The 15,461-nt window shown below is 44.8% G+C and overlaps 1 protein-coding gene and 1 pseudogene across 1 annotated transcript; one reads left to right on the forward strand and one right to left on the reverse strand.

The window, feature by feature from the left end:
- Positions 1 to 5,852: 5,852 nt before the first annotated feature.
- Positions 5,853 to 7,471, forward strand: rcvrna (recoverin a). The gene is made up of 3 exons (XM_062486904.1): positions 5,853 to 6,539; positions 7,047 to 7,158; positions 7,339 to 7,471. The coding sequence occupies exons 1-3, from the start codon at positions 6,159 to 6,161 to the stop codon at positions 7,455 to 7,457; spliced, it is 612 nt and encodes a 203-aa protein (XP_062342888.1). The 5' UTR covers positions 5,853 to 6,158; the 3' UTR covers positions 7,458 to 7,471.
- A 2,705-nt stretch (positions 7,472 to 10,176) lies between these two features.
- Positions 10,177 to 15,461, reverse strand: part of LOC134034158 (growth arrest-specific protein 7-like) — a 5,521-nt pseudogene continuing 236 nt past the window's right edge.

A 15,461-nucleotide genomic window follows, 5' to 3' on the forward strand; every position in this document is an offset into this window, starting at 1 on the left:
TTTTTTAGGAGTGCTGACATGAAATTTAGGTGTGCTTGAGCACCCCTAAAAAGACTCTAAAATCGCCACTGGGGTTAGGGTTAGGATGATGATGATGGGTTAGGGTTAGGATAATGATGGGTTAGGGTTAGGATGATGATGATGGGTTAGGGTTAGGATGATGATGATGGGTTAGGGTTAGGATAATGATGGGTTAGGGTTAGGATGATGATGATGGGTTAGGGTTAGGATGATGATGATGGGTTAGGGTTAGGATAATGATGGGTTAGGGTTAGGATGATGATGATGGGTTAGGGTTAGGATAATGATGGGTTAGGGTTATGATGGTGATGATAATGATGGGTTAGGGTTAGGATGATGATGGGTTAGGGTTAGGATAATGATGGGTTAGGGTTATGATGGTGATGATAATGATGGGTTAGGGTTAGGATGATGATGGGTTAGGGTTAGGATAATGATGATGGGTTAGGGTTAGGATGATGATGATGGGTTAGGGTTAGGATAATGATGGGTTAGGGTTAGGATGATGATGATGGGTTAGGGTTAGGATGATGATGATGGGTTAGGGTTAGGATAATGATGGGTTAGGGTTAGGATGATGATGATGGGTTAGGGTTAGGATGATGATGATGGGTTAGGGTTAGGATAATGATGGGTTAGGGTTAGGATGATGATGATGGGTTAGGGTTAGGATAATGATGGGTTAGGGTTATGATGGTGATGATAATGATGGGTTAGGGTTAGGATGATGATGGGTTAGGGTTAGGATAATGATGGGTTAGGGTTATGATGGTGATGATAATGATGGGTTAGGGTTAGGATGATGATGGGTTAGGGTTAGGATAATGATGATGGGTTAGGGTTAGGATGATGATGATGGGTTAGGGTTAGGATAATGATGGGTTAGGGTTAGGATGATGATGATGGGTTAGGGTTAGGATGATGATGATGGGTTAGGGTTAGGATAATGATGGGTTAGGGTTAGGATGATGATGATGGGTTAGGGTTAGGATAATGATGGGTTAGGGTTATGATGGTGATGATAATGATGGGTTAGGGTTAGGATGATGATGGGTTAGGGTTAGGATAATGATGGGTTAGGGTTATGATGGTGATGATAATGATGGGTTAGGGTTAGGATGATGATGGGTTAGGGTTAGGATAATGATGATGGGTTAGGGTTAGGATGATGATGATGGGTTAGGGTTAGGATGATGATGATGGGTTAGGGTTAGGATGATGATGATGGGTTAGGGTTAGGATAATGATGGGTTAGGGTTAGGATAATGATGATGGGTTAGGGTTAGGATGATGATGATGGGTTAGGGTTAGGATGATGATGATGGGTTAGGGTTAGGATAATGATGGGTTAGGGTTAGGATAATGATGGGTTAGGGTTAGGATAATGATGATGGGTTAGGGTTATGATGGTGATGATAATGATGGGTTAGGGTTAGGATGATGATGGGTTAGGGTTAGGATAATGATGATGGGTTAGGGTTAGGATAATGATGATGGGTTAGGGTTAGGATAATGATGGGTTAGGATAATGATGGGTTAGGGTTAGGATAATGATGATGGGTTAGGGTTAGGATGATGATGGGTTAGGGTTAGGATGATGATGGGTTAGGTTTAGGATGATGATGGGTTAGGATAATGATGATGGGTTAGGGTTATGATGGTGATGATAATGATGGGTTAGGGTTATGATGATGATGGGTTAGGATGATGATGATGATGGGTTAGGATGATGATGATGATGATGGGTTAGGGTTATGATAATGATGGGTTAGGGTTATGATGATGATGGGTTAGGATGATGATGGGTTAGGATGATGATGGGTTAGGGTTATGATGGTGATGATAATGATGGGTTAGGGTTAGGATGATGATGATGGGTTATGATGATGATGATGGGTTAGGATGATGATGATGATGGGTTAGGGTTATGATGGTGATGATGGGTTAGGATGATGATGATGATGGGTTAGGGTTATGATGGTGATGATGGGTTAGGGTTATGATGATGATGATGGGTTAGGATGATGATGATGATGGGTTAGGGTTATGATGATGATGATGGGTTAGGGTTATGATGGTGATGATGGGTTAGGGTTATGATGGTGATGATAATGATGGGTTAGGGTTAGGATGATGATGATGGGTTATGATGATGATGATGGGTTAGTATGATGATGATGGGTTAGGATGATGATGATGATGGGTTAGGGTTATGATGGTGATGATGACTAAGATAAAGATGATTATGGTGATGCTTAAGGTTTGAGGCAGGCTTCGCAGAGCTTGTCTGAACATCACTCTTCAACAATCACAGTACGTTCTCAGTCAACTCATGTCATTTCGTAGGTTTGATCAAATCTTGAGTTTCATTATGACTATGCTTCATTATGACTATGTTTCATTATATTTTCCAAGTCCATTTCATGTCATTTCTTTCACTAGAGCAATTGTCTGTTTCGTAATCTTTTTGACGGACAATTACATTTAGTTTACTTCAATTGGAGATTTGTTTGTCTCCTACCTTCCTCTACTCTCTACCCTTACGTCACCAAATACAAAATGACTCTCAGAAGTTCCCTGTATTCATATAACATGTTGTCGTTTGTCCTTGTCCAGGACTAAAGCCAGATGACTGAGCGATTGAAACATGCAACCAGGACGCTTACACAGGTACATCCACCGCTTCAGCCGCAAACGGTGGGATTAGATTATGTCCAATCCCAGTCTCTCCATGCCTGCCAGGCGAGGAGGGGGGGGGGGGGGGTGGAATGACCTTGTTGGTCCTCGTGTATCCACCTCTCACCCCATCCTCATCTCTCTTTTTCTCCATCCATCCCCCTCTCTCTCCCTCCATCCCCCTCTCTCTCCCTCCATCCCCCTCTCTCCCTCCATCCCCCCTCTCTCTCTCCCTCCATCCCCTTCTCTCTCCATCCATCCCCCATCCACCCCTCTGCCTCCCACCATCCCCTTCTCTCTCCATCCATCCCCCATCCACCCCTCTGCCTCCCACCATCCCCTTCTCTCTCCATCCATCCCCCAGCCACCCCTCTGCCTCCCACCATCCCCTTCTCTCTACATCCATCCCCCATCCACCCCTCTGCCTCCCATCATCCCCTTCTCTCTCCATCCATCCCCCATCCACCCCTCTGCCTCCCACCATCCCCCCGCCTCCCATCTCTCTCTCCGTGCCCGTCTCCAGGACCAGCCGGGATCAGAGAGAAGTACCAGGTACCAGCTTACACTCATCCACTCACTGTGTAATCACGCTGGTAGCTGATCTCTGTGCTCTGGCCCAACCAACCAGCATGATGAGAAGCACATGTAAGCGTCTACAGGACACAGAGTCTACCTGAACAATCTATCCTGCATGATGCTCTTACGCAAGCCTTACCTGAACAGGAGACTTGCAGGGGGAACATGTTTCCTGTTTGTCTCTCTAAGATGCTTGTACTGTAATACTGTGAACCACATGCCTTAGAGGGGAAGGTTCCCACTGCCGTGCCTGAATTTGATGATGAAATAAAAGCATCATTTTAATCCCTCAGTTTGATGTATGATACTCTTGGGCATCGCAGAACATGGTCAAAGACTTTAATCTGTTTTTGAGAAAAATATCATGTTTCCTTTACGTTGGGATACATCTCTGTGACATTATGTCATCATCGTACAGCAAACATTTGATTTGATTATATAACTCAACAAACGATTTTTGAATGTTTTTCTTGATCCAGCCATCCTGCAGTCTCACTACTCCATCACGACCTTAGGATGGGCTCGATGATCCGTAGAGGAAGAAGAGTAACATGCAACACTGATGCAAGCATCTGCGATGAGGATAAAGAAGACCCCTCTTGCAGTAGAACACTATTAGGCTTGTGTAAGCCCATTGTCAGGGTTATAGGGTTAGCTTGTATGTAGCTTGCACAAACACCCCACCTACTGGAGATCCAAAGAGACAGAGTTCACGGAGTACGAGGGGCCGTTTAGGAAATGATTCAGACTGTCCTTACACAAACACATGTAAAACACATACACATTCACATATGAAACGTTCACACACAGAGAGGATTGGAGAGAGAGACCGAGAGAAGAGGAGAGAGGAGGAGAGAAGAGAAGAGGAGGCTCACTCCCTCTATGTTTCCTTGTTTTCCCTGTTTCTCTCTCTTTCATTCATTATTTTCCTCTCTCACTATCTTCCTAATGTCTTTGTTTTGGAGCCTTCCATATTCAGGAGGCCCTTTGTACTGACGACAAGACAGAACAGAACTGCCTGTAATTATGCTGTTCCAGAATACAGATATACTGAGTCCTCGATACTGAGGCCTCGTTAGTCTGATTACAGTACAAAGAGATCATAACAGATAAAGATTAGTTAGTTAAGATGCTATGAGCTCAGCACATACTGACAACTCTGTCCGACACATCCCCATCGTCATAACACACACATACACACACACAAGCTCATGACACACACACACACACACACAAGCTCACATAACACACACACAAGCTCATGACACACACACACACTCAAGCACAGCCACTTACTCTGCAACTCACTGCAACATGCACGCCCACACACACCTACATTCACTCTTTCTCATAAACTAGATGAGGAGAATGAGGAGGGTGAGGATGATGATGATTGCGGGGTTAAAAGAGATACCGGGGTTGAACTGAATCATTTGACCATAGTTCAGGAGGTTAATGGGGGCAAATTAAAGGGTTTTAAAGGTTGTTTGTCCTCACTTGTGTCTTCACGTTAGCTCTGAGGTATCTGCTGCCTTGAAAGGCCCAGCGACCATTTCGCCATGTTGTTCTCAAAAATTTCCATGCCTCCATCCAGCTGTCAATACATACGACCATCCATCCATCCACCCATCAGCTAGCAAGGCGGCTAATGCCAACCCAAATAGACACAGATTCAGCAAAATGCCCAACATGGGAATCAGAAAAATCTGCATTCTTCTGTCTTACAAAACTACAAACGAGAACAAGAAAACAAACGGGCAAAATACAGAAAAGGCTCTTTATTTACCTGTGCCCACAGAGCTCCAAGTTACCCGAGAGACAGATGGCGGCTAATCTGTCCTGGACCCCCAGGAGACATCTTCTTACTGGAGCTTACGTTACTGAGCCGATTCTGGTTAACTCAGTCCCAGGTACAGTGAGAATTCCACCCAACTGCGCCAACACACTGCTCATTTTTCGGTGGCCTCGCTGGCTAAAGTTAAGTGGGAGGTGGTCCTGTGTTAGTGAGACAGCTGTAGCAGGTTTAAACCCCGGGGAATGGCACGTGAGGCCAGGGGACTTGTTGACCATGGACACCAGACCACCCTAGTCTGGAAGACGTCTGGTCACTCAGTTTGTCCTTTTGGTCTAATGGTAAACGTTTATTGGATTTCCCACACAAAACTCTGTGTTGCTGTGTGAGCCTCATTAGCTCACACGATGTGTTTATAGGGGGGGGGGGGCTTTTCTTTTTTTTTACTGAAAAAAACCTTACCTATTGTACCTTTGATAGAGTATTTTTTAGTCTGAGAAAACATTTTCATTATCTAAAGTAAATCATCCCATTACATCTGAATTCTAAATTTCGAAGAACAATATGCTGAGATTTGCATTCACCAGACATTCATCTTGAAAAACCTGGAAGAAGAATCTGATTTGAATCTCCTTGCTAATCTGGATTAAGTCCGTCGTACCTCCCATGATGCAGGACTCAGGCTAATTGTGTCCCTGTGATTCACAGCCTGCGAATGTGTCTTCAAAATATGTCACAGTTGTGTGAGGTGGTTATCCCCCCCTTAAGCTTCAAGACAGGCTGTCTGGATTGAAGTAGTGATGACTGTAATCCCATTCAGCATTTTGTGGGCTTGTCCAGGGGGACAGTGAAACACAGGGCCGACAAAGAGCTTTTGTTATTTACCAGGAGCGAGAGAGAGAGTGACAGAAAGAGAGGGAGACAGAATTATAGAGAGAGGTTAGCTAGAAAGGAGACACTCAGAGAGTTATCAAGTGAGAGAGACGAACAAGAAGTGATAGAGAGCGAGTGAGAACTAGAGCGAGAACCAAAGAAGAAGTCGAGTTTTAGCAAACCAGGTCGTCTCCCCTTACCTTGGTGTGTCTGTCCCGCCATGGGGAACAGCAAGAGCGGCGCGCTGTCTAAGGAACTCCTGGAAGACTTGAAGTCCAACACCAAGTACACCGAGGCTGAGCTGTGTACCTGGTACCAGACCTTCCTCAAGGAATGCCCCGGGGGGAAGATCTCCAAGGAGCAGTTTGAGGGCATCTACGCCAGCTTCTTCCCTGGAGCGGACCCCTCAGACTATGCCCGTCACGTGTTCAGGAGCTTCGACACCAACGCGGACGGTACGCTGGACTTCAAGGAGTACATCGTAGCTCTTCACCTCACCTCCGGAGGCAAGACCACGCAGAAACTTGAGTGGGCCTTCGCCCTCTACGACGTCGATGGCAACGGCACCATCAGCAAGAACGAGATCCAGGAGATCGTCAAGGTAAAGGCAAACAATAAAACGTTTGTTAGGAGTTATGGAGTTACTTTTTTGATATGCGTGACTGTTACTTGGTTGTGTAATTTTGTTGTTTAATATATCAAGCACTGGGTTTCAGAATCATAATTGATCATCTACATTACATTTAGCCATTTAGCTTACAGTAAGTACAGGGACATACCCCCGATGCAAGCAGGGCCTCAACGTCATTTGGCACAGCCGGGGAATCGAACTGGCGACCTTCTGATTACTAGCCCGATTCCCTCACCGCTCACCCACCTGACTCCCATAAAATCTAAATAGACGGGGGAAAGAAAAACTTTAGATATCAAAGTTAGAAGTTACATGATGACATAAACACAGTTCATTATTTATTATAAACGGGATGAGTGGATTTATGTGTAAATCAAGCACTGGGTTTTAGAATCGTGATGTATTCATAAATCATAGATCACCTTGATTATGGATGAATTGACACTTTTCTCTCTGTCTGCTTTGGCTTCCTTGAAGTCAATATTCAGCATGATCTCTGCTGACGATCAAGAAAACCTCTCGGAGGACGAAAACACACCGGAGAAGAGAGCCGACAAGATCTGGAACTTCTTTGGAAAGAAAGAAGATGGTGAGAGTGGCAAGACACAGGACTGCTTCTTTTAAAACTCGTTTTTAAAACTGTTATTTTAAAACTGTAACTTCAAACTGTCATTTCAAACTGTCATTTAAAGGGTTGACGTAGGCATGCTCTAGGCTGTCTTGATGTCTCGTCCTAAACATATGGTTCTCTCTCTGTGTGGGTTTTCAGAAAAGATCTCAGAGGGAGAGTTCATCCAGGGTGTGATGGAAAACAAGGACATTCTGAGGTTGATACAGTACGACGAGCCCCAGAAAATCAAGGATAAACTGAAGGAGAAGAAGCCATAACACAGGACGAGGAATCGACAACAAAACAAACTTTTCATTCACACATTTCCATTCATGACTGTTCAAAGCTTCACTGTGTACATATATTTATAAATTCCTGCAGGTTTTCAGCAGGTGCATGTTCTCAGTGTTAACGTAGCCCACCTGACAACATTGTGATCAGGTCACACTGTGTTGACGTGCGTTGGTGACAATAGTCCAATTGAAATTAACCCCTGGGACATCGGCCTCAGCCGTTAACCTTACTTGGGCATCTGCGTCTTCAAACCCCACGGTGTTGTCATGTGACTCCCACAACCCCGCTAAGATCTGAGTGATGTTGTGGATGCCACAGGTGCTTTCCAATTGAAATGAAACCCTTTCCTCTCACTCTGGCCCATAGAGAAGTTATTAAGTAAAAAAAAGTCATTAAGACTTTGAGTTTAACCCCGGGAGCAGGGGTGTCGAATTCTGGTCCTAATGAATGGTCGTTATCAGGCTTCCACAGAGCTTGATAACGACCCATTCATTTGAATGAGGTGTGTTGGAGCAGGGAAACATCTAAAACATACAGGACAGGCGGCCCCTGAGGACCAGGATTTGACACCCCTGACCGGGAGCCTTGTATCAGAAGCATGTGTGGACGTCTAATGGGATTTGACAGGCATACGCTAGATTGCAGTAGTCAGCGTGCCCACTGATTGGCTTCTGTAGTATTGTTTACACCTGTCAAATCCAATCAAATTGCTTCAAAGGGATAGGTTGAGGGTAGCAGCACTATAAAGGGAGATTAAGGGCAGGGGGAACTTTTTGTCCGATTGTATCTACAGGATTGTGGGTGTGTACCTCTCCAGAAACGTGTGTGTGTGTGTGTGTTGCCCCTGATGTTCTGAACTGAACTAACCTCAAGTGTGTCCTGCTGGTTTAGTGTAATGGAGGTAAAGCCTGTTTTAGAGCACCTTACGGTTGTGGATTAGGCTCCAGTTAACAATCTTCTCTGACCAGCCAATCCTATTAAATTGGGAAGGTCAGATTAGACACAGCTGTAGAGATAGGTCTCTCCAGGCAGGTCACCTGTGGAGGGGGAGGGGGGGGCATCTCTGGAGTCAGGTGGCTGAGTGGTGAGGGAATCGGGCTAGTAATCTGAAGGTTGCCAGTTCGATTCCCGGCCATGCTAATTACGTTGTGTCCTTGGGCAAGGCACTTCACCCTACTTGCCTCTGGGAGAATGTCCCTGTACTTACTGTAAGTCGCTCTGGATAAGAGCGTCTACTAAATGTAAATGTAAATCTCTTACACACACAACTCACACACACTCTTTCCATGCACCTCACACACACACAGCATAACCGACAAGCAGTTGCTGTGCCCAGAAATATTGAACCAGACACTTTTTAGTGGGGTTTAGTAAACATTTGGATCCAATTTTGGTCAAGTTTTTATAATTTAAAAAAGTGACATGGTCATCTGCAAATCTGTAATCACAACGACATTTTGAGAGTGGAAGGTTGGGAATCGTTCATGTAAATATGGGACTTATAGGGTTATCCCAATGTTTAACTGCGATTGAAAACATAGCGTGCTATTTGGTGTGTGTATCTGGATGTGTGGGTGAGGCGGGGGGCATTGCTGGAGATGTGTAGATATGTCCACAGCCATGAGCTATGACAAAAACAAGAAGGGTTGTCAAGGTAATGTGATACTCTAAATTGGGTAGCTTTCCAAAATTGTCTAGTCCAATCACAGCTGTAGAACATTACAAATATGTTAATGTGTATGCTACTTGACTATTGTCATTGTTTATTTCTTTAATTGTAAGATTTAAATAAACATATTTCTGAATAGGACTTCTTCTTGTTAAATGTTCCCAAAGAAATCTGGACTTCATATGAGGAAAATATAAAAACTGAATAGAGAAATAAAAACATCAACCTTGGTTCAGATTATCAATCTACAGATGTTGTAAACATTTTTCTCCTCTTGGATCATAGTAGATCATGAGAGGCTGGTTGTGTAAAACACAAGACAGGTGAAACACTGTGACGGCTTCATATCTGTCTCAGGCTTGGGGTATTAGCGCTAAATAGAGATCTCCACTGCTAAAGCAGCTTTAGCTCAGGGTGTCAAGGACTGGCCTGGATATCTGAGCCTCCACACAACAAAGCTGTCCACTCTGTCAGCACTCTGGCCTGTGGGTCTCTTCTCTTCCTGTATTCCTGGGAGTCAGGTGGCTGAGCGGTTAGGGAATCGGGCTAGTAATCAGAAGGTTGCTGAATCGATTCCCCGGCAGTGCAAAAAATGACGTGTCCTTGGGCAAGGCACTTCACCCTACTTGAGACTGTCCCTGTACTTACTGTAAGTCGGTCTGGATAAGAGTGTCTGCTAAATGGTTAAATGTAAATGTCAACTGAAATTTTTGACACGAGTGACTTTTCAAGGTAGGCTACTCTGACGTCAAAGGGACGGGTTGTGCGTGATGATCTTACTGTGCGTCAGTTCGAGAGTTTTAGGAAGCCTCAAAATAGAGGGGGCTGAAACTGAAAGAGTATGTAGTTACTTTAAGGTAACACAGCAAGAAAAAAGCTATTTACCGATTTATGGACATCCATATTGATCCCTCCAATGCTTACATTAATGATGATATTATGTTAATTAGATTTAGCTGTGTGGTGGAAAGCAACTTATGTTAACGTTTGAATCCGAACTTATTGTACGATATTGATACAGACAGAAGTTGATATTTTGAAGGAAAGCAATTTAATTGGACACTGGATTCTACAGAACATTGTCTGGACAAAGATTCACCGTACGTCATGATTTGTTGTGTCTGAATACTGCTGATTCACGTTACAGCCCAAATGAAAACAATCCCAGAAAAAAGGGAAGTTAAATCAAACTATATTTTTCATCAGTATTTTTAAAAATGCAATTAACTTTGGCAAAACATTTTACAGATTGCACAACATTGACATACACAATAAAACGTCTACAACAATAATGCAATTTTTTACGTGTCAGTTAAAAGGTAGGATACAATCAAATAAAAACATGCTAAATATCCAGTTCATTTTCACAAGGATGTGATTGGGTGGTATTTATTTAATAGAATTCTCTTACAAAAATAAGCCTCATTCCAAATGGTGAGTAGCTACTGTGTGTCAGTACCTGTGTCTTAGAGACCGAAGTGAACTACCAGTTTTATCGTAACCGTTATGGTTACGATAAAACTGTGTTTCCCTCGGTACTCTGGGATGTGAACCCTGATTTCAATTTGTGACAGTTCCCAGGACCAGTATCATTTCGTACCACAGATACACATCTATAGACTCACAAAACTCCAGACAGAGCCACAGTTAACAGAGAACACAGTACAGTACACACAGACATGCACACACACACACAGAGCATAAACACATATGCACACACGCACAGAAAACACATGAGATAAGTTGATAAGTTGATCTCAACCAAAAAGCCCCCATAACATCACAACGCACAACATTCACACACACGCACACACACACACCCATATAGTAGACTCGACACACGCAGACCCTCATCTCCTTCTAGGTAGGCCTACATGTCAAGCTGCTGGGGGCCAAGACATTACCCTTACTGTTACAAACCTGTACTGTGATATGGACGTGAGGCAGGTGAGAAATGTTAACTGTACGTTAACTTAAATGTTCGATATGAAATCTGTGTTTTTTTGTTTGTTTTTTTTAATCAGTGGATCGACGCCACACATGGACATATGAACAGGGAGGCCCTCTGTGTGAAATCAAAACACATCATGAAAACACGCACAGCTGTGCAAGGCCCGTTAAAAGACATGTAACAACTAAATCCATCTAAGTTGTATATGTACATGTATGTACACGGATGCAGAATTGAATATTAATCAAGGACATTCCAGGTATATCACCATTAGGCACTAAAAGGTGTTCATAGCATGGATCACTATCGATCATCTCATTTGCCCTTGACCTTAACTAAACTCCACCCAGGTTCTTATCGGCCACGTACTGTGACCCGAAACAAACAGGTAATTCACATTCATGCCCTGTGCCCAGACCAGTCACCTTTTCACCCGAAGAGTGCACTTGTTTACGAACCGTGTACAGTTTAAACAGCGGTGTAGTCTACATTATACGCAGACAAACATTGTACACCTATCAGGATTTTCCTGGTTGCCCGCTATAACATAAGAGTAATTCACGGATAAGGGTACTGCAGGGAGGGGTGGGGGGTGGGGGTGTGGGGGGGTGGGAGGAACGGACAACATCCCCACCACCTAATGATATTGACTATTTCCTAAGACTGAATTACAGTCTAAGGTACTGAAACAGAAACTAACTGTGTTACCGTACTTACAGTGGAATTTTCATAGGTAAGTGATTGAGTGCCGTTCAGATGAAAAGGAGATGAACCGGTGCACATAGGCCAAACTCCTTTCCCGTTTTCCCAGAGAGAGGTTGTTGTTGTGTTTCAGTGTTGTAAAGGATTCCTTGGTCATTGACTGGAGTACTTTTAGGAGACATTCGTAAACACAAAGCCAATAACGTGCTCAACTGTGCCATCACAACCTTATATTCCACAAAATATACACTCCCCAATGTACATTAAACATTTAAGATATTATTTAAAAACATGCAGTTTCTATTTATAACTGTGACAGCATAAATATTAAAATAGATCATATTTATTCTAGTATATTGTTTCATGTCATATGTGTCATACTGCATTATCTATCTTAAAAATGATTTAATTTAGCTGTTAGTCAACTGATCATTAGTTGTTTGTTAAAAACCATGTTTGAGAGGTTGTGATTGGTCAGATTGCTACATCAAAATCTACCGCATTCCTGATGATGATGTCATGTACTGATGTAGGTAAAGAGCAAAGTAAAATGTTTGCTGTAGGCGTGTTTACTGGCAGTCCTTAACACAGAGTAACACTGTCAGACGCTGTATGAATAACATGCTGGTATTTTGACCGCTAGTTGTTTCTATTGTTCCAACATGGATTGAGAAGCATAGCCTGGTGTGATGGAGAACCAGCTGACCTCCAGCTTCTGCGGTAACACAGAGAAGACTGTTATTGAGTCCTGTCCTGGCCATGCATGGATCTGATCCTGGGTCTACTGGAGAGTTGAGGTGGAGAGGCCTGGGGCTCTGATCATGCAGAGGCTGATCCCAGACCAGGTCTAGATGTCCAAGTTGACCGCCGTAACTCCCCTGTCTGGTGCTCTTTGACCCACAGCTCTCTGTCTTTGGCTGGGTCCACGCTCTGTAGGAGCTGGACCACAGGCTCCAGGGTCTGGAAACACAGAGAGAGAGAGAGAGAGAGAGAGAGAGAGAGAGAGAGAGAGAGAGGCACACACACAGAGAGAGAGAGAGAGAGGCACACACACAGAGAGAGAGAGAGGCACACACACACACACAGAGAGAGAGAGAGAGAGAGAGGCACACACACAGAGAAGCAGAGAGAGAGAGAGAGAGAGAGAGAGAGAGAGAGAGAGAGAGATGAGAGAGAGAGAGAGAGAGAGAGAGAGAGGGAGGGAGGGAGGAGGGAGGAGGGAGGAGGAGGGAGGGAGGAGGAGAGAGAGAGAGAGAGAGAGAGAGAGAGAGGGAGGGAGGGAGGGAGGGAGGGAGGGAAGGGAGGGAGGAGGGAGGGAGGGAGGGAGGGAGGGAGAGAGAGAGAGAGTAAGAGACGGCACACACACACAATAATGCAATAAGATGAACTCCTCAACCCAAAAACGCTGTGCCGTCAGAACAACACGCACACATTTAAAAGGCATACATCTATATAGAACATGTGACAAAGACACACACACCCTGACGTAGCTGAGAACTTGACTTACGCTTTGGTTGAACATGTCGGTTTCGTGGCGCAGGGTGGTGTACTGACGCAGGTGCTGCTGAATCATCTCCACCCTCTCCACCTCCAGCTTCTCCAGCTCCTGAACACACAACATTTAGTCATTTAGCAGACGCTCTTATCCAGATACAACAGACACACAACAGACAAAACTGTCAGCTAGGCCCAACGGTCAGCCAGACAGAACAGGACCGTCAGTCAGAACAAGCAGTCAGAGCAGTGGCTGTACCATGCTGTTGGTGACCATCTCCTCAAACCACTTGCACTGGGCTTGGTTGTAGAGATCCAAATGACGCATCAGGTCGTCTCCTGTTGACACACAGCATGGAGGTTAGAGACACAAGTTCATCGCCTGCTCTTTACCATGCCAAAACCCCTCCTCATCAATTATGGATCAATATTCTACTGTAAATGCAGTGTTCTGGGATTCAGGGCAAACGGGACAATTCGCACAATGTTTCAAGATTTAGTCTGACTTGCCCCTCAGACTCACTCCATGGAATGCAATCCCTTACATGACCAGCAGATGGCGACCAGGACAAACATATCAGTTCTGAGACCTCATCTCCATGGATACAGTTGCCGCTGACGGTCTCAAGAAGCCCTGATTCAGGCTACGATGGGTGATGTCACAGGGATGCACGCAAACCTCACACAGGTGGAGGGACATAGTTCTAGTTTGTGTAATCAGAGCTTAGTTTACAATCTTTGTTGAACACAGAGAGAAAGCGAGCGCGAGAGAGAGGGCAAGAGACAGAGAAAGAGACAGAAATGGAAAGAAGAGGGCAAGAGACAGAGAAGAGAGAGAGACAGAGAGGAGTGAGACAGAGAGAGATCTCTTTATCCAACCCAGATCTTCATCTATATGGTAATGAAGTGTCTTCTGTCCAGAAGTGGTCATCATGAATCATTTCTAATGGAGCTATTGATTGGAACTGGGAGTAGAGTGTAATCTGGAGAAAGAGATAGCTAGATATAGAGAGAGAAAGAGTAAGATAAGAGAGAGATAGACAGAAAGAAATAGAGAGAGAGGACTTCCTTTCTACTTTCTGTCCTCCTCAATCCCATCACCCTCCTCCATTTCCCCTCTCCTCCTCCCTTCTGTCTCTCTGGAAGCAGAGTGAGCTCGCAGAGTGATTCAGATTCGGAGCCTTTCCGTGACCCCTGACCTGCTTGTGTGATTTCCTGCGGGCCTTCTTGATGTCCTCCTCGTGCTTGTTCATGTGTTTGACCTCAGCTGCTGGGTCTTCATGTCCAGGTCCTTCTGCCTGTCCGCCAGGGCTTTCCGGGCCTGAAGCAGACGCAGGAAACATGCAAGCAGACACACACAGACATGTACAAACACACACAGACATGTACACACACACACAGACATGTACCCCCACACACACACACAGAAGGAGTCATTGACAGTAATCCCCAGCTCCAATGGACCATTTCTTCAGCCTGATCTGAAGCCTCCCCAGATTTGTCATGTTTGCTACCCATTTCCCAAGTCCAACCTAGACCAGCCTAGTCCAACCTAGTCCAACCTAGCCCAGCCCAGCCCAACCTAGCCCCAGCCCTAGCACAGCCTAGTCCAATCTAGCCCCAGCCCCAGTCCAACCTAACCCCAGCCCCAGCCTAAACCATTATTTCTCTTCTACAGAATGTTGAAAAACCTTTGACAATCACTGCTCCACAGTACAGGAGCCTCTAGCACTGACCCGGTATTAAATTATCCATTTACTGTATACAACATAAAAATATGTTAGAAATGTGTACAGAGCAGTACAGGTGCCCGTACCTTCTCCACCCCGCCGAAGCGACTAGAGAGCTGCTTGCGCAGGTCAGTGAGGTGATGGTCGTACTTCTTCATGTCCTTCTTGAAGTTGTGCTCTCGGAGGTCAGCAGAGGCTTCTCCACCTCAGAGTGCAGCTGCAACACACACAGACCTGGGGTCAGACAGCTGGCTGTGTGGTGGGGGGGGGTTCGAGAACACTGACTGTTTGAATGCCAACTTCTTTCGATTATTATTTTACTGTTTCGTGTTTGTCTGTGTGCTCGGACCCGGGTGTGGAGCCTAGCAGGCTGGAATTAGAAGATAAGACACTATTTACAGCAGAATAGATTGTTGAGATGACGTGGAGAGATAAGAGGAGA

Source organism: Osmerus eperlanus, chromosome 2 (genome assembly GCF_963692335.1).
Source record: "Osmerus eperlanus chromosome 2, fOsmEpe2.1, whole genome shotgun sequence".
Classification (NCBI taxonomy): Eukaryota; Metazoa; Chordata; class Actinopteri; order Osmeriformes; family Osmeridae; genus Osmerus; species Osmerus eperlanus.

What these genes read in the sequence shown, in the direction of transcription:
- rcvrna (XM_062486904.1), top strand. Translation starts at nt 6,159, where the DNA reads ATGGGGAACAGCAAGAGCGGCGCGCTGTCTAAGGAACTCCTGGAAGAC. An exon ending in AGATCCAGGAGATCGTCAAG is followed by an intron (nt 6,540 to 7,046) that starts GTAAAGGCAAAC and finishes GCTTCCTTGAAG; the next exon opens with TCAATATTCAGCATGATCTC. An exon ending in CTTTGGAAAGAAAGAAGATG is followed by an intron (nt 7,159 to 7,338) that starts GTGAGAGTGGCA and finishes GTGGGTTTTCAG; the next exon opens with AAAAGATCTCAGAGGGAGAG.